Source organism: Diceros bicornis, chromosome 35 (assembly GCF_020826845.1).
Source record: "Diceros bicornis minor isolate mBicDic1 chromosome 35, mDicBic1.mat.cur, whole genome shotgun sequence".
NCBI lineage: Eukaryota > Metazoa > Chordata > Mammalia > Perissodactyla > Rhinocerotidae > Diceros > Diceros bicornis.
The window spans coordinates 18,091,355-18,108,833 of record NC_080774.1 but is presented as its reverse complement, the minus strand read 5'-3'; the positions used below and the strand labels follow the sequence as shown (position 1 = coordinate 18,108,833).

Genomic DNA, 17,479 nt, shown 5'->3' with positions numbered 1-17,479 from the left:
GTGAGTTGTGAATCGTTCTGAACACTGAGCTCAGGGAAATAAGGCTGGAGGAAAACCAAGATGGCAGCGGGTTAAAATCCTAAAAACCACCACAAGCTTGCTTCTTGTCCTCTGTACATGAATTGCTTTGGTATTTAAATAACAGAAGGTAAATGGATAGGCAGGGGCTTCCTTTGGTGGTCCTGAGTGAGCACTGCTCAGAGCTTGGCCAGTTTCAGGAGCAACAGCTGAGCCAGGCAGGCATCAGAGGTGGGGGGAAACAATGTTGCTTCTCTCCAGCCAGTGAACAATCATTCAAAACAGTCTATGACTTGAGTATTTTCTAAGCTCATGCCCCGATCTGTAACAAAGTACAAAGGCTTACCAGAGGCCACGCAGGAAGAGCAAATGAGTGAAGCAGACTGGGTGTAAGGCAATAGGGAGTGGAGGGGACTGTGGCAAACTGGAGAGGGCACACCTTGTCTAAAAGGCAGCCCTACTTCCTTCCAGCCAGTTGTTGCCATGTGAGACTCTGGGCCCAGAATGGCCAGATCTCATGGTTTTTCAGGAGAAACCAGAAATCTAGATTTTCCTGTAAAATCCCCGCATTAAAAGAAACACATGTAGGGCCTGACAAAACATGTCTGTGGCCAGACCCAGCCCACAGATCATCAGCGTGCAGCCTCTGGGCTGTCTTGGTTGGAACAGAGCCACAGGGTCCTTTAGTCTCCCTCTGTGTTTCCAAAGGCAAGTTCGACGACTTCCTCATAAGACACCAGGTCAAGTACCTGGGGCTGATGGAGCACCTGCGGGTGAGACGGGCTGGCTTTGCATACCGGCGGAAGTACGAGCATTTCCTGCAGAGGTGAGGTTTGTTTTGTTGATCTGAAGCCTGTAAAGTCAAACACCTACTATGTGCGAGTCTCTGGGTGTGGCAATGAATAAAAGGCCACGCCCTGGGGAACTCGGTTTGGTTCTTAACTGCTGTAGCTGTGACAGTGATAAACACTAACATTTCAGGGACTAGAAAGCCAACTATTTACCACCTTCCCTTCATTTCACTAAGCCCTTAATTACTACCTGGAATGGAGGAAGTGCAGGGCTGAGTGCATAGACCTGCCACCAGGGGGTGGACCTGGGCAGTGCGCCACTGGGTCTGTACTTAGCTGGGGAGACTCTTACCATGGTGATGGGAGGTGCTGGTTTAGTGAGGTCAGTCTGGGACTGATCCCCTTGTCCTCATGGGCTGTCAAGAGAATTGGATGTGATGGTGGGAATGTGGGCGTTGGAATCACACAGACTTGGGTCGGAATGCCCATTCTATCTCTTCTAGCTGTGACCTATTTCATTATCTGTAACATGGAGACTAAATTGTCTGCTCTAAAGGAGTTCATAAGGATTTAATGATATACCCCACCACCACCACTGCCATCGCCCAAATTGCTTGTGCACCAATATTCCATTGGTCGTGCGCTGCATGTGAATTTGTGCTAATTTGTGTGAATTTTTGTTGCCGAAATAACACATTCTCACACTCTCAAGAGAAGCATAATAAAATGGTCATTTTTGTAGGTCAAAATGGTTGAATATTGGTGATTTTGTATTTCAACTTAATATTAGGCTTCTTTTGAAGTACAACTTTATAATTATAAAAATCATATGGGGGCCAGCCCAGTGGTGTAGTGGTTAAGTTTGCACGCTTCGCTTCAGTGGCCGGGGGTTTGTGGGTTCGGATCCCGGGCGCGGACCTACGCACCACTCATCAGGCCATGCTGTGGCAGGCGTCCCACATACAAAGTAGAGGAAGATGGGCATGGATGTTAGCACAGGGCTGATCTTCCTCAAGTGAAAAAGAAAAAATCACATGCAGAAGCTTACATTTTTTATCTAATTCCTTGCATTTTGCAACTTACATCAAGATCCTGCACTCTGAAACGTCAACATTTTCTTGTGCTCTTATTTTTAGCCCCTAATTTAGTGATCACAGATCTTTCTCTACCAAGGATCGTGCTTGTTTTTCTCCCATGAGCCTCGTGTCTTGACAATTGGTATCTACTTATATGCATTTATTAAGTAATAATGCATTTCCTCACTGTTGTTATTTTAAGCATTTATCTACCTGCTGATCTAAACCTCTGATGAGCATGATCAGCATCAACCTTCTGAGTTGATACAATATCACCTAAACACACTTAGGATTTTATTGACCTGTGTGGTCCTATCTTGAGAAATGGCATAATTGTCTTTGGGTTTCAGAAACAGTGAAAAGACTTACAGACAATTCCATCCCAAATACTACCTTTGAAGGCTCCCTAGGGGGGCTCAGGACCCCAGCTTGGGGACTTCTGCCTGGCTTTACTCTACACTGTAGGTACACTTGGATAGGCATTTTCATCCCCAGTCCTCACACTGTAGAACCATGAAACGCCATCGCAGGTGTCCGCACTGGAAGGCAGGGATGAAGAAATGCGGGATCCCCAAGCAAACTAGTGTTGGAGGCTGATTGTAACACCACTTTCCTCTTTGTCCCCTCTCCTTTTTTCTTTCATCTGTCACCATTTTTGGATGACACTGCCAATGCATTAGCCATGGTTTTCTTTTTAAACAGCTTTATTGAGATATTCACATACCATATGATTCACCCACTTAAAGTGTCAATGGTTTTCAGTATCCCAGAGATGTGCAAGCACAGTCCGTTTTAGAACATTTTCATCACCTCGAAAGGATACCTTGTAGCCATTAGCTATAAGCCGTCTATCTCCTTACCACCTCTGCCCCAGCCCTAAGCAACCACTAATCTACTTTCTGTCTCTATAGATTTCACTATTCTGGACATTTCACACAAAAGGGGGTCATATAATATGTAGACTTTTGTGTCTGGCTTCTTTCACTCAGCATGATGTTTTCAATGTTCATCTGTGTGTCAGTACTTCTTTCCTTTTTATGGCTGAATAATATTCCATTGTATACACATTTTGTTTATCCATTCATCAGTTGATGAGCATTTGGGTTGTTTCCATGTTGGGCTGGCATGAATATTGCAGCTAGGAACATTCATGTAAAGTTTCTGCGTGGACGTATGTTTTCATTTCTTTGGGTGTATCCCTAGGAGTAGATTACTGGGTCATGTGAGAACTCAATGTTTAATTGAGGAACTGCCAGCCTGTTTGCCAATTGTTATTGTTTTGACATACCTCCTTTGCACACCATTCTTGCTCATCGGCTACTTGTCATTCATTCACGCTTTTCACCTCCATTTTTCTGAATCTGACTTCTGGTGAAGATGGCAGGAAGTAGCAGCCACTGCCCACCCCAGCCCCCAGACATGCGCGCACTTGACGTTCCCATCTTCCTGCCTTTTTTTTTTTTTTTAACTTTATACGTCTTTTTTCTACTTTGCTGCTGTCTGAGGCTCATTTATTCTTTCCATAAATACCAGTGACCGCCTGCTCTATACCAGCGCTGTCCTAGGTGCTGCAGTAACAGCTGAGGGCAGGACAGACCCCCATCCCTGCCTGCATGGAGTTTACTTTCTAGTGGGGGAGACCGGCGATAACAAGGAGATACAGGAGGTGAGGTGGGGATACATTCTTTGGAGGAAAATGAATCCGGGTAAGGAGAAAGAGTGGTGGTTTCTTCTTTAGGTAAGGTGGGCCAAGAGGGTCTCTCTGAGTGAGGCAGGGAGCCATGAGGATATTTGTGGGGACAGCAGTCCAGGCAGGAGAGCCTGGCGGTGGGAAGTGAGCAGGCTCGAGGACCTGCTAGGAGGCCAGCATGGCTGCAGGTCATTGGCCTGGGAAAGAGGCAGGAGAAGGCCGTGGGACTGGGCTGGAGATGCCTGAATGTGTGCACCCTGCCTGGCACTGCTTTAACTGTACCGGAGTTGAAAGGGACAGAGTTACTAGTCCCTCCACTCTGTGGGCAATTAAGGCATCTCCCCATTCCCTCTGTGTCTGTCTAGCCCAAATTTGGGCAGCTTTGATGGGATGTGCTAGTGATGGGCATGGACTGGACAGGGCCTGAGGCTGCACTGCATTCCCTGGGGTTGGCATGAATCTGTGCCTTTGTGTATGTGGCTAGATAGAGGGAGGTAGTCGGGGAATAACATGTGACACTTAATGCCTGCCTTAGTCTGTTCAAGCTGCTATAACAAAATACACAGACTGGGTGGCTTATAAACAACAGAAATGTATTTTTCACAGTTCTGGAGGCTGGAAGTCCGAGGTCAGGATGCCAGCATGGTCAGGTTCTGGTGAGAACCTTCTCCGGGTTGCAGACTGCCATCTTTTCGTATCCTCACATGGTAGAAAGAGGGCGAGGGATCCCTCTGGAGTCCCTTTTATTAGGGCACTAATCCCAACCATGAGGCCTCCACCCTCATGACCTCCTCACCTCCTGAAGGCCCCACCTCCTAACACCATCACCTTGGGGGTCAGGACTGCAACATATGAATTTGGGAGGACACAAAGATTCAGTCCATTGCGATGCCTTTAATGGACTTGCTCGTAAAGTGTAGTCCCAGGAAAAGAAACATGTTTTTAACAGTTTAAAATTTGATTTTAAAATAATGCAAACCATATAATGACTATACTAAGGGAAAGAAGCATAATAGGAATGCCATGGCTAACATTTTTTGAAGTCTTAGACGGTGCCAAATACTTTCCGTGGATTATCTCATTTCAAGCTCATGATGACCCCATTTATGCTGGAATCAGGTTCTTAATCAGCACTGAGGTTCAAATTACTGTGGAAAAACCCGTCACTTGCCAACCATATTCCTGTGCTGGACCACATTTGTTTATCCGTTCATTTGTTCATTGATGGACATTTGGGTTGTTTCCACCTCTTGCCTATTATGAATAATGACGCTGTGAACATTCATGTATAAGCTTTTTCATGGACATATGTTTCCTGTCTCTTGCATACAAACCTAGGAGTGGAACTGAGTTGTCTGATGATGTCATTGTTCTATGACGACAGGCCAAACCTCCCACCCTATTAAGTTTCTCTCTTTTTTTGTTTCTTGCCAAGTGTATATTGTTGAATTCAAGGCAATTGGTGGGATGAGTCTACTACAGTATGCTGAGTGGCTGGCATACCACAGCAGAGAGGAGCTGGCCCCTGGCGGGCTAGTGTATTGTCCCACGGCTTTCTAGATGTTCCTCTCCTTTCTCTCTAGGTACAAGTCTTTGTGCCCAGACACCTGGCCACACTGGCAGGGGCCTCCAGAAGAGGGCGTCGAGCGGCTGATCAAGTACATCGGCTACAAACCCGAGGAGTACAAGTTAGGGAGGTAGGTGGCAGGGAAATGGCCGTCAGAATGTTTTGGGCATTGATCTGTATCCACCTAGAGCCTGGGAAGTAATTTTTCAGGAATTTACACAGATTTACAAGCAGATACGTCTATCCACTCAATTTAAACGCAGCTCTGTAAAGAAAAAACTCTCCTGTGTGTCTCCTCTCCTCTTAATACTTGCCTCACGCTCAGAACCCTCCACACTCTCACCCCAGCTGGAGGGTCCTACAATGTAACTCAGTTCTGACACTGTCCACCTGGAGACAGCGTCAGATCCCACAGGTTAAGGGCTCAGTCCCACAAGACTGCCCCCTCCCCGCCACTGGCCACTTCAGATGCCAGTTGCAAATCCAAGTTGTCACCTGTGCTTCTGACTGACCAGCTATAAATTGGAGGTTCCCACGACCCCCTCCTTGGGTTCGATTAATTTGCTAGAGCAGCTCACAGAACTCAGAGAAACATTTTACTTACTGGATTGCCTGTTTATTACAAGAGGATATAACTTGGGAACAACCAGATGGAAGAGATGGATAGGGCACGGTATGTGGGAAGGGGCACGGAGCTCCTGTGCCCTCTTCAGGCACCCCCAGAAAATCTCCAAACTACATCCTTTTTGGGTTTTTATAGAGGCTTCATTACGTAGGCATGATTGATAAAATCATTGACCATTGGTTATCAATTCAACCTCCAGCCCCTCTCCCCTCCCCGGAAGTGGGGCTGCAAGTTCCAACCCTCTAATCTCAAGATGGGTTCCCCTGGCAACCAGCTCGCACCCTCGGGTTATCTAGGGGCTTTTCAAACATCACCTCATTAGCATAAACCCAGGTGTGGTATGGTTGAAAGGAGTTTTGTTCTGAATAACAAAAGACCCATTTCACCTCTATCACTTTGAAGCTATTTCAGGAACAAAAACTAAAATTCATATCAAAAGATGTCCCTCTTGCTCTAATCACAGGAAATTACAAGGGTTTTGGGAGCTGTGAGACAGGAACTGACAGAGACCAAATATATATTTCTTATTACAAATCACAATATCACAAGCTCTAAATGGTTAGAAGGGCAATATTGCTGCCTGTGAGAGGAGATTAAGTTATAAAGGAGCCCTGTGTTCTAAACCTGACTGGGGGCTGGGATGAGCCTCTTTGCAAAATGAGGAGGGAACTAGGGTGGAGCCCCTAACTCCTGTGTGCTTGAGTTTATTATTTTTTTTTTGAGGAGGAGGAGGATTGGCCCTGTGCTAACATCTATTGCCAATCCTCCTCTTTTTCTTCTTTTCTCCAGTATATAGTTGTGTCTCATAGTTGTAGAGTTGTAGCTCTGCTATATGGGACACCACCACAGCATGGCTTGATGCGCGGTGAGTAGGTCCGTGCCCAGGATCCGAACCAGTGAACCCCGGGCCACAGAAGCAGAACATGTGAACTTGACCGCTGCGCCACCAGGCCGGCCCCACTTGAGCCTTCCCTGTTCGAATCTACGCAGGACCTCCCAGAGGGGATATTAGGACTTAGATGACGTAGAAGCTCCTCTGGAACCCTGAGTATCATTACTGCAGAGTCGTCATCGTCCGTGAGCAAGACATGTACACGTTGAACGCTTTGAGGCAGGACCCGGGAAGATTTTAGTCTATTCCGTTAGTCGTTGTGGTCAGGGGTGATTTGGTTGCAAGGATCGTGCCCCAGTATGTAGAGGTGCCATTCCCGGGCCGCAGAGCCCAGCTTCAGGGATGTCTGCCTTGGATTCTGTCAGTGGGCTTTCCCTGCCAGCTCCTAATTCTCACATGTAGGTAGCCCTCTGTGGCCACTCTGGCTCTTCCCCATCCTTACACTTCTGTTCTGGGCCCTGCTCCAAGCAGCAGGTAGTTTTCCAAGCCAGATCCCTGAGGGGAATCAGGCTTAGCACATCCTCAGGGAGGTCAGAGGTGGTATCTGTCTCTGGTTCCACAATGTGGGATGCAGAAGTGGGACCATGTGGCGTGATGCGCTGCTGCCCCCAGTGGCTGCCCTGGGAAGTTTCCCTCAGAGGGTGGTTGGGTGAGTGGAGCAGGCAATATGAGATCAGTATTTATAATTTATATATTCTGGCTGATGGGATCTTCTTCTAAACTTAGACCCGTATTCTTTGTCATCATGTTTTAAAGCCCAGGGAAGTAACTTTGGATTAGGATGGTGCCTTAGTTTCCCGGGGCTGCGTAACAAATTACTGCAGATTGGCTGTGCTTCCAACAACTGAAATGGATTCCCTCACAGTTCTGGAGGCTAGAAGTCCAAAATCAAGGTGTCAGCAGGGCCGCACTCCCTCTGAAGGCTCTGTGGGACGATGCTTCCTTGCCTCTTCTGGCTTCCAGTGGTTCCTGACATTCCTTGGCTTGTCACCATGATGCGGTTCAGGGCAGGTGGCCCCAAGATGTGCCACTCTGGTATTCGGATTATTTCAAGCTGAAGACAATCAAGGCTGAAAGAAACTTTGACCTCCCGTGCTACTAGCTGCCTAAAAGGATTTAAGATAGAAGGCCTGGCCCCAGGGCAGGCCATCACCATAGATAACTCTGGGTGTGGATAGACTGGGAGGGTCCTTGCTAAGCCCATTCTTATCAAAGTTCTGTTTACCAAACATTTACGTTTGTAAGGGAAATCTCCATTTGTAAAGGTACCTCCCTCTCTGTACGGGGAAGAAGGGGGGATGACCTCATACTCTTGTTTACTGTGCTTTTCTGGTAATCTCCCATAACTGACTCCCCCACCCCCAACATCCTCCTTTGTCTTTAGCTGAAGGTAGTAGTTAAGATGAGAACCTCTGCCATTTTGTCAAGTTACTCAGTTTTCCCAGGTCTCTCCCATGTATGCATGTTATAAAGCTTTGTTTGATTTTCTCCTGCTATTCAGTCTGATGTCAATTTAACTTGTAGCCCAGCCAGAAGGACCCAGAGTGGGTAGAGGACAGTCTTCCTCCCCTTCAGCCACATCACTCCAGTCTCTGCCTCTGTCTTCATATGGCCTTCTTCCCTGTCCCTCTCTTGTGTCTCCTTTTCTGTCTAAGGACACTCATTGGATTTAGGGCCCACCCTAAATTCAGTATGATTTCATCTGGATCCTTACCTTGAGTACATCGGCAAAGACCCTATTTCCAAATAAAATCACATTCTGAGGTTCTGAGTGGATGTAAATTTGGGGGGGTACACTGTTCAACTCAATACAGATGGTAACTGACCGATTAATAATTAAAACATTCTTTTTTTTCACTTCTAGAACTAAAATATTCATTCGTTTCCCCAGAACTCTGTTTGCTACTGAAGATGCCTTTGAATTTAGTAAACATCAATTAGGTATGATTTTTTTTTTTTCTGCCCTGATTTCAATAGAATGTGAAATGAATAAGCTTAGCCTGGGATATATCTTAAACATGGGTGTTTGATGTAATGTTAGAAGCTTTTGGAAACCAGGAACAAGGTATGGGATTATGATAAGATACAAGTGAATTTGTTACCAGTGCATTGGGTTCTTGTCCCCCAGGAAAGAAATCAAGAGAGACAACAAACGGGAGTAGAAAAGTAAAAGTTTATTAGCTTGTGCCCAAGGGAGGCACAAGGGAGCTGGTGCGGAAAGGAAAGGGGCAGGTAATTGGCTCGTTAGGGAGCAGGATTGTGGGGTTTTATTAGGCAAAGGCTGGGGAGGAGTGCCTTGTCATGGCATGTAGAGGTGGGGTTTTTCTTGCACCTGCGCTGTTGTTCGACATGCCACTACACGTGATGCATGTATCATTAGCATGCTAGCTCTCCACCCCTGGGTGTGATTTTTACTATGGTAATGGAGCTAGGGTCACCTTCAGTGGACTCCTGGGGGCTAAGGCGCATGCGTAAGCCCGGGAAAGTCCCGAGGCTGTGGAATGTGGATCTTGGTGGTCTCTATCTGATTCTCCTAGCTTGCCAATTGGTTAGGGGCCTTACCTTGTTAGGCCAAGGGCCTTGCAGATGGCCCTGTCTTGTTAGGCTGGTTCCTGTCTCAAACTGATGCCTTAATGAGTGTCTGGAGGGCAGTCATGGATGCACATGGAACCTTGAATGCTGTAGGGCTGCCTCAGTTCTAGTCTAGATCCAACTTCCATGTGCCACACCAGGACCTAAATCCTTGAGAGTCCATCCTGCTTAAATGAAAAGTTAAAAATTTTTCATTTGTTTAAGTATCTGATGTTGGAAGCTACAGCTTCAAAGCCTATATAGCCAGGGTGTTTGTTGTGAATGGCAAACAAGGAAAGTTAGATGGGGGGGGAGGCAAAAAATAAAAAATGAAAACTTCTCGGGGGAGACAGGCTTCTCCTTTGAAATGTAAACTGGTCTGTGGAGAAGGACTCTGCTTGAGGAATCTGGGTGCTTGCCGTGTGCCAGGTGCAGGCTAAGTCCTTTGCACTCATGATCTCATTGTATTCTTAGAACAGACCTATGGAGGGATATCATCTCCACTGTACTCTCGGTCCCAGACATGTTGATAACTTGCTGGAGGCCACGCAGCTAGTGAGCAGCAGAGCTGGGGTTTGAATGTGGGTGTCTCTGGCTCAGGGCCTGGGCTCCTAGCCACTGTGCTGGGTGGTCTCATTTTCTGACCCCTGCAGCAGTGGGCACCAATCCCTGAGGATCTGCTTAATGGGCAGGTGCTGGCTGCGGGGGGCCTGAGCCAGCGTTTCTAACCAGCTCCCAGGGGCTGTGATGCTGCTGGTGTGCGGGACCCTCGAGGAGCTGGGCCTGTGGTGGGACCTCAGTCACCGGGTAGAGGGGGTGGATGGAGAATGGAGAAGCTACAGGGCAAGTGTGTGTGTGGTCCCGCAGCCCTGGGTTCATGCTCCTCCTCTGCCTCACGCCCGGAAAGTGTCTTCACCACCCGAGCCTGCGCGCCCATTTGTAAAATGTGCTGATGCCCGCCTATCTGGGTGGGGGTGAGGATGAAATATAATGCCTCACACGGAACCAGGGGCCAGCAGACCCTATAGATGGGGGCTCTTACCACTGGCTCTGTTCCTTACTCTGGGAGAAGGAAGGAGGAAGGAAGGAAGGAAGGAAGCTCGAGTTACTGGACAGCTTCTGGCAGACAAGCTAATGTAACCGCCCCATTTCTGCCCAGCTGCTTGGCTTCCTCTGTCACTCTACGCTGCGCGCCCCTAGGGCCACTTCTGAGATCCCCTCTCAAGGTCACAACCACAAAGACGCACAAATGAAAGCCATTTCACCAAACTTTTGTTCTATTTTAAGTTGCGAGAATCCAAGCCATATACAAAGGCTGCCTAGAAAGGAGAGCATTCGTGAAAAGAAAGCAAGCAGGTAAGAATTAAACAGACTTCCCAGTGTGCAGTGAGCCAGGACTCTGCAGTTCCCCTCTCATCCACGTGGCTCCTGGAGACACAGGCCCCGTGGCCCATTCTCTCCCCTGCCCGTCCTTGAAACCTTGGTGGCCATGGGGCCCGGTTCCGGGGTCCCTTCTCATTTTTACTCTGTTGACTGGAGATTATAACATAGTGGCTTGTGTGTGTGCCGCAGACATGTTTTATTTGATCCACAACATATGCATGTTTAAAGAACTGTTTTTTGAAAAGGTTACTAACGCCATGAGCCCCTGCCCTCTGCCCTTCCCCAAATCACCTCTCAACACCGCCCCCAGCACACACACAGCTCTCGGAAGTCACCACTCTCCTGGATTTTGCATTTATCATTCCCTTGTTTTTCTTTACAGTTTTACCATTTTTGACCCTAAAAATAAAATAGTCAGTTACTTTACCAGCAAGATAGGTTTATTCGGGAATAGCAGAGGAATTGCAATTCGGGACAAGCCAGCTATAGCAGAAGCCATAGGCAAGTCCAGCAAAGAAAGGAGAGGAACATTATTTTGTAGAGAAAAGGAAGAAGTTGGGTTGTTTAGAACAAAAGTCCGTTGGTGGAAAGCGAGAGTGATAGTTTCTCATTGGTGAGTTGCCAGAGTAGTCAATTTCAGGAGCTGCAATGCACATCTGTTCCTGTTGGGACCTGTAATTGATGATTCTTTCCTGTTGAAGATTCTTCTGTTGGGGTCTGTAACTGACAGTCCTTCCTGTAATGGACAACCATGGTATTGCATGAGAGCTCCCCCGTCTGGTCTCCTGACTCCATTTTAGTGTGGTTTCCCTTTATTAATGTTCATACCATTTATGGATGCATCACTAAATAATATATTTACATGCTGTCCTGTTTTGAACTTAATAAAATTAGACTGTATTTTTTGTGACATTTTTGCACTCTGAGGGGTAGATTTAGTTATTCATTTTTCATAGCTGCATAGTATTCCACTATATCAGAGGTCAGCAACTTTTGCTTAAAGGTCCAGATAGTAAATATTTTAGACTTGTGGGTCATATGGTTTCTGTTGCAGCTACTTAACTGCCATGGTAGCATAAAAGGAGCTTTAGGGAAATACATAAATGAATGGGCACAGCAGTGTTGCAATAAAACTTAATTTACAAAAACAGGCGGTCGGCCGACAGGGCTGCAGTTTGCTGACCCCTGTGCTATATGAGTACACCACAATTCAGCCATTCTGTTGATGGACATTAGGGTTGTTTCTAATTGTTTGTTTTTATAACAGAAACAATGCTGCTATGAGGGATTAAAGAAAAGCATTAAAAAAATCTGAATAACTGAAAAAAATCCGAAAAGCATTTAAAAGTGGGAGAACAAACCAGAAATCCAATTTTTGTGTGTCCCAATTTGTGTATGTATCCCAATTTCTAAATATAGACAACTAAATCAACGTAAACACTGGGTGAGACACAGCAAATGCAGTGGAAAGACTAATCTGTACCATCACAAGGGCCAATCTTGTCCCTCAAAAGACCTTGGGAAATTGACCCCCTCGTGTAATTTCAGGGCTTCACTCGAAGCTTCCCAGGCACCCTCTGTGTTCCTCTGTCGCCCTGGTTCAGTTGCCTGTCTGAGCACCCCCAAGTAGGAACTGATGACATTCATCTGATTTTCCATCTCTGGAGCTAGTGGAGTGCGTGGTGTTTCTGGAGTAGAAGAATGATTCTGAAAAAGCCTTTGGTATTTAAATATGATTGTGCTCACCTTCTAATGACAGCAGTCACCTCTTTCAGCCATCAAACTTGAAGCCTACTGGCGGGGAGCCCTGGCTCGGAAGGAGGCCAAAAGGAGAAAGTGGGCTGTGCAGATTATCAGAAAGTAAGTTCTTGGGGACGAGGGAGGAGAGGTCCCTAAGTGCTGTTGCGCTGCAGAGGGTGGTCGTGGACTTGGTTGCGTTTCTTGGCTTTGTGTAGAAAGGTAATCTTCCCTTCAGGATGTCAACCCTTAGGCATTCAGTTCCATCTCTTCCTTCTGAGCTCCCTAATTTGATGGTGATCACAACTCAATACATTTATAGGCTCTCTTAGCCTAGTCCAAAAGTCAAAGTTAAATGCCTTCTGATGCCAGGTGGGTAAAGTGAGTGAGTCTCATGAGCTGGGATAAGACAATAAGGTACGGTGGGGACTGCAGCAAACTGGAAGGATCAGTCCATCTCAGAGGAACAGTCACTACTCCACTTTAGCCAGTGTTGCCATATCTTCTGATTTTCCCAGGAAAACTGGAAATCTGGCTTTTACGTAATACCTCTCAATTTTCTTTGTTGTTGTTGGCAACTAATTAGAGATACTAAAAACAAAACAAAAAACAGTGTGGGTGAAATAGAACATATCCTCAGGGCAGACTTGGCCTGTGGGCTACAGTACTGGCATCTGGCCTACATGACCATCTAAATAATCTCTACCATTTTGGCCTCCTCTGAATCAAACAAAGGGGAGAGAACACAAGTCCCAGTGAAGAAATGGGCCAGAAAACAAACAAAACACTTTCCTGTTTAGGTTCATAGGGGGATTCATCCATCGCAACGAGCCCGTTTGTGCTGACAACAAGGAGTTTATTGTGTTCGTGCGAAAGAATTACATCTTGAATCTTCGGTATCACGTCCCAAAGAACGTCTTGGACAAGAGCTGGCTGACGCCTCCCGGCATCTTGGAAAATGTAAGGACTAAACTGGGACTCGTGTTGCAAGCAGCTCGGGCACTGATGGACTTAACTTCTGTATTTGTCCGTGCTGCCTCCCTTGGCCCAAAAGAGCTGCCTTAGCAAAGCACTTCCTTGCAAGGGTGTCACACAAGAAATTTCACTCCTCTGAATTCGTAATATTCTCATTAGAATTATAAAGTCAATGGAGGTCTGTTTTCATAAGGCACTTTTTTTTTTTTTTTTTTTTTTGGTGAGGAAGATTGTTGCTGAGCTAACATCTGTGCTAATCTTCCCCTATTTTGTATGTGGGACGCTGCCACAGCATGGCTGATGAGCGGTGTGTAGGTCTGCACCTGGGATCCAGGCCTGCAAACCCTGGGCCACTGAAGCGGAGCACATGAACTTAAGCACTACGCCACCGGGCCAGCCCCCATAAAGCACTTTTGAATGGTTCCTATGCTTGACGTAGCCTTCCAACGGGTTTAGTGACTGTAACCCAGAACAGTGTTTCTCAAAAGATGGTCCCAGGACCCTCTGTGTCTGAAGTGCAGACTCAGGGCCACTGTAAGATTCCTGAGCCCCAACTGGGCATCTCCAGGAATCTCGTTTTAGCCAGGTCCTCAGGTGACTCAAACACACTCAAGTTTAAGAACCATTAGTTTAGCAGCAGCGAAAAGTTAGCGCACGAATGGAAGATCAGCTGGTTTCTTTGACTGTAAAATATTAATGCTGCACTTCAAATCAAACTGACTTCAACCGTGCTTTCAAAGCTTCTATTTTGGTGGCCACAGCCCAAGAGAGGATGAGAGTGAGGCAGGTGGAAAAGAAGTGTGTTCTCCACACAGGCATCGGATCTGCTCAGGAAAATGTGCACGAGGAACCTGGTCCGGAAGTACTGCCGCGGGATCACAGCCGAGAGGAGGGCACTGGTAGGGACGTGGTGCGCGTGCGGGTGGCGGGATGGTGGAGGGGCGGGTGCCGCGCTACAGTTGGACGAGGAGCATCAGCAGTCCTCACCCACCATGTCCCCTGTAAGCCAAGGGTCACGCTAGGCCCAGGCCTCGTACACGTGCTGAGGATTAAACACCCGTAGACCACTTAGCACAGAGCCCTCGTTAAACGTCAGCTGTTACAATCGGCATCGTACCTGTTGTTACCACGGGAACACAATCCGGATGGCCCCTGCACTGCAGACGCAGGACCCCTCCTGTGCTGGAGGCCTGGTTTGGTTTCTGCTTATCTGCAGGTCAGCAAACTTCTGTAAAGGGCTAGACCATGAATATGTTAGGCTTTGCAGTCCATACGATCTTGGTGGCAATTACTCAACTCGCGCATTGTAGCACGAAAACAGCCAGAGACGCATAAATGAATGGCAGGATGCGCTCTGATAAAACTTTACTTATGCAACTAGGCGGCAGGCTGGATCTGGCTCGTGGGCTGCAGTTTGATCTCTGAGCTAGAAGAAACTGCTCTCTGAAATTCTGAAAATTCTACTTCCAGGAGGCCAGTGCAAGTAGAGAGAGAAGCATTTAAGTGTCAACCTCAGTCTCAACAGTGTCATTTTTAGGACATTTTGGCCCAAGCCAGGAATGCGTTCTGACTTCCCTGCAGAAGTGTGACAGGGCTCCTAGTGCTTATCCAGGAAAGTAAGCAATACCGTGGACCTAAAACTCCTGTGTCCCAAAGAGCCCCATGGCTACCATTTTTGTACTTAAATTATATGTTACCAGATGCAGCAAAAGGTGGTCACAAGTGAAATATTCAGGGGAAAGAAAGAAGGCTATGCAGAAAGTTTAAATCAACCCTTTGCCAACAGTCGGATAGGTAAGTACATTTTTCCATCTATGTACTTACTCTTCCTATTTTAAAAAAAGTCAAAGGAATTTGCTCGACTCCGTAGCATTTCCTGACAGCTCTTCCCCAGTTGAGGTCTTGGTCACAGAGGGACATAAAAGCAGCAGATGCCAGTGGCTTTTGCACGGGGTAGAATTTAGTGATGATTCACTGCATTCTGGTTCCTTCCCTAGATGAAGGAGACATTAATCCCAAGGTGCTTCAACTCCTCAGCAATGAGAAAATCCAGGTAAGGGGACGTGTCCTTGCCTCAGACAGGATGCCCCATGAGGTCTGAGGACAGGGTCCGTTTTCTACATGCACAATGTCTGGAAGCACTGTTTCTTTTTTTTTTTTTTAAATCTTTTTGTGTGTGTGTGAGGAAGATCAGCCCTGAGATAACATCCATGCTAATCCTCCTCTTTTTTTTTTTTTTTGCTGAGGAAGACCGGCTCTGAGCTAACGTCTATTGCCAATCTTCCTCCTTTTTTTCCCCAAAGCCCCAGTAGATAGTTGTATGTCATAATTGCACATCCTTCTAGTTGCTGTATGTGGGATGTGGCCTCAGCATGGCCAGAGAAGCGGTGAGTCGGTGCGCGCCCGGGATCCAAACCTGGGCCGCCAGTAGCAGAGCGCACGTACTTAACCGTTAAGCCACGGGGCCGGCCCTGGAAGCACTGTTTCGATGCAGGGGTGTGTGTAGGCGGTTGGGGCTCTCAACTGTGATGCTCTGGGTATTAATTAAGATAATGGGGACCACAGGACCATTAGAACCTGTTGCTGGTCCTGTCCTTAGCTGTCACCCTAGGAGCTGTTTGGTTTTCTAGGAAATGCAGCATGAACTTAATCATGTAACATACCCTATTAGTGAGAAGCAGTATGACAGGGTGCCTGGGTGCCGACACGGGCTACGGAACTTAGTAGCTGCAAGATTCCCAGCAGGATGCTTTAGTTCTCAGTGCCTCTGCCCTTCTGAGAATGGGGATAACGGGGTTACTGAGAGGACGAAGGAGTCGATGCTGTGAAGTGTGTAGGCCGCTGCCTGGCAGGCAGCAGCTGGGGAGTGTGTCTCTGGTGTCTCTCTGTCACTTCTGGTTCCCTGGAGAACGGAAGCCTGTGTGACAGGATTGGATTACCCTCTGGCCGTGAGGGCTTTAACGCCCACAGAGCGTCTTCACCTCTGTTGACCTCTCAGAGCAGCCCCATGAGGCAGGTGGCCAGAGCCTTGAATTCCTCAGAAGGGCAATGTCATAGGCAGAGCTGGGAATCAAAATCTACCATGCGGAGAGCCAGGGGGCAGGAAAAAACTCGTTTCTGCAAAATCTGTTTGAGCACCTCTGAGCACCTGAAGTAACTTCACCAGGGTCTGAGTGACAACTTGGTCCTCTGTCCCCCTCCCCTATGAAGTAAGCTTCCGCTCGTAGTGATGGTAACCTCCTTGCAGTATGGTATCCCGGTCATTAAATACGACAGGAAAGGGTTCAAGGCGCGGCAGCGGCAACTCCTTCTTACTCAGAAAGCAGCTTACGTGGTAGAACATGCCAAAATCAAGCAGAAAATTGAGTACTCAACACTCAAAGGTAAGAAGCAGGTAATCTTACGACAATCCAGTGGGTTGACTTAGCTCCTGGGCACGCCAGCACCGAACAAGCCCTCGATTGGGAGAGAGCAGCCCTGGGCTGCCCGGGCCCAGCCCGTGTCTCTTATTCTGGCATAAATACAAATACTTCACTCAAGTATCCAGGACAATAGTCCTGGACAATAGTCACCTTCTACAATGACCTGTTTTTTATTCAGAGCACAGACCTCCACAGCCCAATAGCATCCTGATTTCCGGAATATGCCTTCACCCTATGGGGCCCAGCTAGGAGGGGAAAAGTATGCGCTGGGGAGCCCCGAGGTGCACCTCTTCTTTTTTCTGTATTAATGTCGAGTTGTCCAGTCCTGGCCCCTAACTTTGGATCTGTCTTCAGGTGTCTCTACTAGCAATCTGAGCGACAGAATCTTAGTCATGCATGTTTCGCCAGAGGACAACAAGCAAAAGGTAATTGACGGCCACCAGTCTGTAACGGAGGACAACGACACACTGCCGAAATGTTAAGTTGTCCATCGTGAAACTTCAGCATCGGAGAGTATTTTCTTCTTTTTTTTTTTTTTTGGTGAGGATTGGCCCTGAGCTAACATCTGTTGCCAATCTTCCTCTACTGTGTATGTGGGACGCTGCCACAGTGTGGTTTGATGAGCAGCACGTAGGTCTGCGCCCAGGATCCAAACCCGTGAACCCCGGGCCACCGAAGCGGAGCGCGCACTTAACCACTACGCCACCGGGCCAGCCCCAAGAGTATTTTCTT

At 47.3% G+C, this 17,479-nt stretch overlaps 1 protein-coding gene across 2 annotated transcripts in view; it reads left to right on the top strand.

The window, feature by feature from the left end:
* The window catches only part of MYO1H (myosin IH), a 50,499-nt gene that overhangs the window by 30,224 nt on the left and 2,796 nt on the right, over window positions 1-17,479 (top strand). For both annotated transcript variants that reach the window (XM_058531624.1, XM_058531623.1), the window contains 11 exons: window positions 727-844; window positions 5,159-5,272; window positions 8,524-8,600; window positions 10,518-10,586; window positions 12,389-12,473; window positions 13,151-13,310; window positions 14,141-14,224; window positions 15,026-15,119; window positions 15,323-15,378; window positions 16,573-16,708; window positions 17,102-17,172. In XM_058531624.1, the coding sequence (XP_058387607.1) occupies window positions 727-844; window positions 5,159-5,272; window positions 8,524-8,600; window positions 10,518-10,586; window positions 12,389-12,473; window positions 13,151-13,310; window positions 14,141-14,224; window positions 15,026-15,119; window positions 15,323-15,378; window positions 16,573-16,708; window positions 17,102-17,172 (1,064 nt within the window). The remainder of the gene's footprint in view (window positions 1-726; window positions 845-5,158; window positions 5,273-8,523; window positions 8,601-10,517; window positions 10,587-12,388; window positions 12,474-13,150; window positions 13,311-14,140; window positions 14,225-15,025; window positions 15,120-15,322; window positions 15,379-16,572; window positions 16,709-17,101; window positions 17,173-17,479) is intronic.